The 5,944-nt window shown below is 44.1% G+C and overlaps 1 protein-coding gene across 2 annotated transcripts in view; it reads right to left on the bottom strand.

Moving 5' to 3' along the window:
- LOC109473391 (sodium-dependent glucose transporter 1A-like) overlaps window positions 1-2,483 on the bottom strand; it is an 8,963-nt gene extending 6,480 nt beyond the window's left edge. Inside the window, exon 1 of one of the 2 annotated variants that reach the window (XM_019773261.1) lies at window positions 2,343-2,483. Coding sequence is in view for 1 of the 2 variants with exons in the window: in XM_019773253.1 (XP_019628812.1) it covers window positions 1,997-2,030 (34 nt within the window). In the remaining variant the exon portion in view is untranslated. Of the gene's footprint in view, window positions 1-1,996; window positions 2,046-2,342 lie in introns of those variants that run through there. The other variant, XM_019773253.1, reaches the window with a different exon arrangement.
- Between the last annotated feature and the right edge of the window lie 3,461 nt (window positions 2,484-5,944).

The following is a 5,944-nucleotide window of genomic DNA, read 5'->3' as shown; positions in this document are numbered from 1 at the left end:
ACCCTTTGCTGATGACACATGTGGGAAAAATCACGTGTCCACAGCATTTGGGTCAGATAGCTGAGGAAGACTGAGTGATTCAGTCGAAAATATCTGGTGAGTCAAATTTTGAGTTGGAGAACAGTTCAATTTTTTTCATAAAAAAGACATTCTTTTCATTATGAATATGAAAGCAGTCCATAGGTCGGTGAAGGTTAGACATCCAAGTATTAAATATGTCAAAATACAGTATACTCAAGCAACTGGATATTATTTGAAAATGGTCAGAATTTCAGGTAACATCCACTACCTTTTGTCAGTGACACTGGAGAGTTATGAGAAAAGCAGGTTTATTAAAGTAGGAACTGTTGATTGATATGCAAATAAGTTTTTCGCAAGCTCCCTAATGTTGCTGGCTACCACGGAGTCTGGACATGTAATGTCTAGAATCTGTATATTCGTTCAAATTTTGAACGAGCGCGGTGATTGGTCCTACTCGTCAAAGCGCTTTTTGGGGGTGCTCTTGTAGGACAGGTGTGTACATATTATAGGTAAGCCGTTCGAACGGCAACATTAAGATAGATCTTATTCTTATCTTCTATCGCGCTGCTCAGGCTACCTCATTACATGACGTTATCACCAGACATTACATATGTCAGCAAGTCAAGACCCTCTGGTAGCCAACGACATTAGGGAGCGGGCAAAAACTACGGAGGAGGGACCCAGGCTACCTGCAGGATTCTGCCGATTCTGACAGCAAAACATACGAGCAATCAACATGACGTCATGGCCAGCTAGTGGTAGGCAAAATGTGGGCGATGGTTGGGGGATTTGCCTACCAATTATAATTGTATTTGCCTACTATTTGAGGGCTTGCATGGAGGTGTAGTGATTACGAATTACGCAAAATTGTTGCCACCGATTACAAATTACGTTAAAGTCTCTGTGGCAAAAGTACCGAAGTAACGGGTTCCTTTCTCAGCACTCGGTATACAGAGGTGAGGCGGCTTCCGTCCTAGATCTCCAGTGCCGAAGTTACGTCAACACTTGGTGTCCAGTGTCGGCGGCTTCAGCACTGGACACTCTAAATCGGCAAATCAAACCTTGTCTTTAGAAAGGGTACCGAGATGCTGCATTTGAACTCTAACACTTATATTTTCGAGATCGTACCGCCCGGGAAGCAAATTATAATCGGGACAACAAGGTGATCGGCAGGACTATACTGCAAGGCTCAGATCCTCACATTTTTACAGACATATACTTGGCCTACGATACTGTACTGTACGCCGCGCGGCCGACGTAAGCACCCGAAGCCCAGTGCCGAAATGATTTGGGAACTCGGCTTCCAGCACTAAGAGTCACCGAGCAATGGAACGATCCAGTGAGGAACCCGTTACTTAGGGACTTCGGCACTTGCTATCCAGTGGTGAACTGCCTCCGAGCACTGGTAGCGAGTGCCGAGTGGAATTTAGCACTAGCTATCCAGTGGTGAACGGCCTCCAAGTGCTGGCTATCCAGTGGTGAACGGCCTCGGTGCTGAGTGGGAGTTAGCACCGGAAAACGAGTGCCGAGTCAAGATTCAGCTCTGGAATTCCAGTCCTGACGGTGTTTCAGCACTGGAACAAAGCCGTTTCTGCACTAGAATTCCAGTGCGGAGCTTTCTTCCGCACAGGGCCCCGAGTGCCGACGCCACTTTCCCCATGAGTTCCGCACTGGGCGGCCAGTGAGGAACCCGTTACTTCGGTACCCTTAAGACTTTACGACTTTACACTTTGTGGCTTATGTTCTACTACGAATTACGTTGATTTTGGGGGAGGCTGCCTATGGATTACAAAGACTAAAAAGGCCTGATTACGCCTGACAAAAAAGGGCATGCAGGCCCCCCCCCCCCAATTGCATTTGTATACATGCTTACCAATAATTGATGTAAACAAAAACTGCAAACACTCGTATTGAACAAATCAACTGGGTATTTTGTCCTGTAGTTTAAAGTAGTGATCAACGCCTACAAACACACCATGAAACTTATTACGTATGGATAACAGCTCCATGAACAAGCAAACTGTTGCATGGTTGAACTTTGTCCTCTCCAAGTCGGCCCAAATAACGCTCGTCCTTCGTAGTTCTTCCCAGGTTCAATCGGTTATATTAACGAATCAATCTTGTTAGCTATAAGTGGTGGAACAAAGGGATACTAAAGACCACTGTTATAACATATGATACTGTAAGACCGACGGCTATAGCCTGCATTTTAATATCCACACGGACGCCCCCCTCCCCTTATACACAGTCGTGTCGCTTCGATATCATTTCATTTCGGCTCTTGAGTTGCAATAGAATACAAATACCGCAATGACTCTTACCAGCTGTACAACTCCAGCGGGAATATCTTTCTGTCTTTATGTACAGACGCTGCGTTGGTAACTCCAGCCGTTCAATGTGTGTGAAACATAAAAGCACGTTTCTCACACCAGGAAGTGCCGAACCGAACAACAGGTGCCCCCGCTCACATCTCGCGGAATCTCGCGATATCACATGTCAAGGCCTTCAGGTGGACCAAGCCAGAAAAGCCCATGGCCAAGCAGATGTTGGAGGAGAAAATCGTTTTCTGGTGGCCTGTCTTCTCTGACTCATTACCGAGGGACACCCAGTTGTCAGAAAACTTCGGCAAATGCACAAGTTGCAACTAAATCAAAGTTGAATACTAAAAAGGTAACATTTGCAAAGCAAGTGCATAATGTTTACCTTCGCATGATAGTCTGCTCTGTTACTTCTTACTCCAAACATATTCATATCATATATATGGTCAGACAGGAGTCTAAATCCCTTCTGCTATAAAATTGCAACATGATGTAACCCAACACTAGTTACCATGGTAACAGACCGTCTGGTACAGGTCATTGACCTTATTTGTTTGGAGAAGAAAAAGAGGAAGAAGAAGAGGGAGAAGAAACAGAGCAAAAACGATATGTGTGTGTGTGTGTGTGTGTGTGTGTGTGTGTGTGTGTGTGTGTGTGTGTGTGTGTGTGTGTCTGTGTGTGTGTATGTGTGTGTGTCTACTGTGTGAGTGTGTGTGTGTGTATATGTCAGTGTGTGTGTCTGTGTGTGTGTTTAGTGTGTCTGTGTGTGTGTGTGTGTGTGTCAGTGTGTGTGTGTGTGTGTGTCTACTGTGTGAGTGTGTGTGTGTGTGTATGTCATTGTGTGTGTGTCTGTGTGTGTGTGTTTAGTGTGTCTGTGTGTGTGTGTGTGTTTGTGTGTGTGTGTGTGATGAGAGAGAGAGAGTCTGTGCGTGTGTGTAAATGTGCGCCAGTGTGTTTGTATACGTGTGCCAGTGTGTGTCTTTAATATCAAGGACATTATATCTCTCTTAAATTTAGCCTAAATCTAAATCTAAAAGCAAAGAGAGACAGAATCCCTATCTACGGACTCTACTTTTTAGGCCCAAAACTGGAAACACAGCGTTGTTTTCCCTAGGCCTGACAGGCTGACAGAATGCAGAACTGCAACAGAGCGCGTCTTGCTACACATCATGCGGGGAACTTTGTCTTCGCTGAATGCTTTTTGAACACGGCGATTCGGTTACTTTTCAGTGCGCTCCTTTGTCGGAAAGCCTGCCACAGGTCAATCACTTTGTTCGTGGTGCAGAACACTGCGTGCCTGTGAAAGAAGTTTCGTACCAAGGAGAACACAACCGTAAAGCCATGGCAGTTTCACGAGAAAGTGAAACCTCCACAATCGGCAACAAGAGTAAAATGAAGAAGTCGCGCGTCGAGTTACTACCTTTTATATAGCGCAAAATACTGGTAGCAGTGACAGCTAGAAATCAAGATTTGGACCTAGGCTTTAAAATCATTCGTTCAATAGACAACAGTACAGAAAAGACCACATCTGACAAAAGGTTAAAGTCTTCCTAAATTTTGTACATCTACGTTAACAATATGTGCGACAAACAGGGTGTCAAAACCGGCAGTTAACCTAGAGGATCATATGATTAATGACAACACAAATATTGTGAACCCTGCATTATTAATTTCGCCATATGGCGTCGATGGCGCAACGGTTAGAGCGTTGGACTCGGAACCAATAAGTCTCTGGTTCGATACGGGTTCACCGTGGCCCAACGTTATGCCCTTGGGAAAAGCACTTTACACGATTTCCCCACCTGTACGGTGGAGTGACGCCCACCGAGCCTATAGGCTAATAATCTATCTGAGTGCAAAAAAAACCACTACGGATTTGGTGCGCCAATGTGTCAACACTAGCACATTTGCCACTGTTAATTTTTTTTATTATTCATTTCCAAGCGTACATTTGGATGTGAACATAGCGCACTATCTATGGTCTGCCTCAAACGACTGTCTGATGTACCTTACGTCCAACTTGTTTACTCAGGCCTACACGGTAAGGCCATGTTGATTTGATTATATGGATGACATCCTCTGGGAAGCCCAAAACTGATGCGAGCGTGCGAATAAAAAAAAAGTTTAGCAAAAAAAAAAAAGTTGCTTTCATTATGAAATCCACGTGGTCATGAGGGTTGAGCAAATGACACAAAGTATGGCGAATCCACTCTTCAAATTCATTTCTTTATATTTTGTCTTTTTCGTTTGATTTTGGCATTCTTCGACAATGGCTTCGTTTTCAATTATTTATTTTGCAACTTACGGTAAATATTTGCTCATTTTGCAACTGTTTTGTACGATTTACAGTATGGTTGAAAACTTTTTTTTTTTTTGGAAACGGCCGAAAATTCATGCGCGCGCGGATGTCATCCATATAATCAAATCAACATGGCCTAATTAAGTTAGGACTGAGTTCACCATTCGTCATCGTGACTTCTTTGTCGCCAAAAGCTGCACTGAGGTGGTCGTTAACAAAGCAGAAGTAGCATGAGTCATTGTCAAAAGTGAAAGATGAAATTCAAACTTCATGTAGCATTGAGTCATCATGGCATGCTTTTCTTTCTTTTACAAAAGTCACAGTATTGCAAGCGTTTCCTTTTTCAAAATCAGCAATTAAAATCAGGCAACGTCGCAATTAGGACCAAAAACTATAGATAGAGACAATAAAAAAAACAAATATTTTGTTTCTTTAGCAGGCTAGTCCCTCTAACAACACGCGCACAGGCACCGACTGACATTGTTTTGGTCGAGCTCGAGGTTGTCAAAGTATTGCCACCAAGACTGAGATATAACGTTATTTACGAGTAGGTTTCCGTTTCCCTTGTGCGTGTCAATACCATTGGTACTTATTGTGCCTTTGTTTGTGTTACCACAGCTAGCCACGGTGAGCCACCACAATTTTGAAAAGAAAGGTTAGCGTTCTTTAAGGGGTCAGATAACCACAATACTAGTGTTCCGCACATGCGTATGCGCACTCCTATCACCTACAAGCACCACCCCCTGTATGTAACGTTACGTAAGTTCGCGCCCACTGAAGATGGAGTCAGGAACTCAGATTGATTTGAAGCCGCTTGATAGCTACTTTGGACCAGGCAACGTAACGTGATGTTGTCAGGAAACATACCAGCCGGATCTATAGTACTGCTGCTGACTCTGGCAGGCTGGCCAACCCTGACTGTCAGCTCAGGTAAGAAGTTTTCTTCGTAAGTCCCTGACACAGGTTCAGGAACTTACCATGGCTTTGCTCCGGGCTACTCCCCAACTAAGGTTCCCGGGGCGAGATCACTAGTGATCTTCCCCCTCCATCCATTCGCCTGCCCCCCCCCCCGTGTACACTATATGACATCCAGTAGATTTCTAGCGGGGACCAATCATAGGGCTGCTGACGCGTCACCGACTAGCGGCTATTAGCACCTTGTTTCATGTAAATGCCATGAACTCAACCAGAGCGCGTATATTGTTTTTTATTAAATCAGTACTACTAGTAATTAATTAAAAACTAGTACTTCCACAATCAGTTAGTTAAGTCATACCTTAGTAAAATCTACTTTGATGAACGAATC

The sequence above is a fragment of the Branchiostoma belcheri genome, unplaced genomic scaffold (genome assembly GCF_001625305.1).
Source record: "Branchiostoma belcheri isolate BF01 breed outbred unplaced genomic scaffold, Haploidv18h27 scaffold100, whole genome shotgun sequence".
Taxonomy (NCBI): domain Eukaryota; kingdom Metazoa; phylum Chordata; class Leptocardii; order Amphioxiformes; family Branchiostomatidae; genus Branchiostoma; species Branchiostoma belcheri.
The sequence above is the reverse complement of the archived record's forward strand: the minus strand, read 5'-3'. Positions and strand labels throughout refer to the sequence as shown.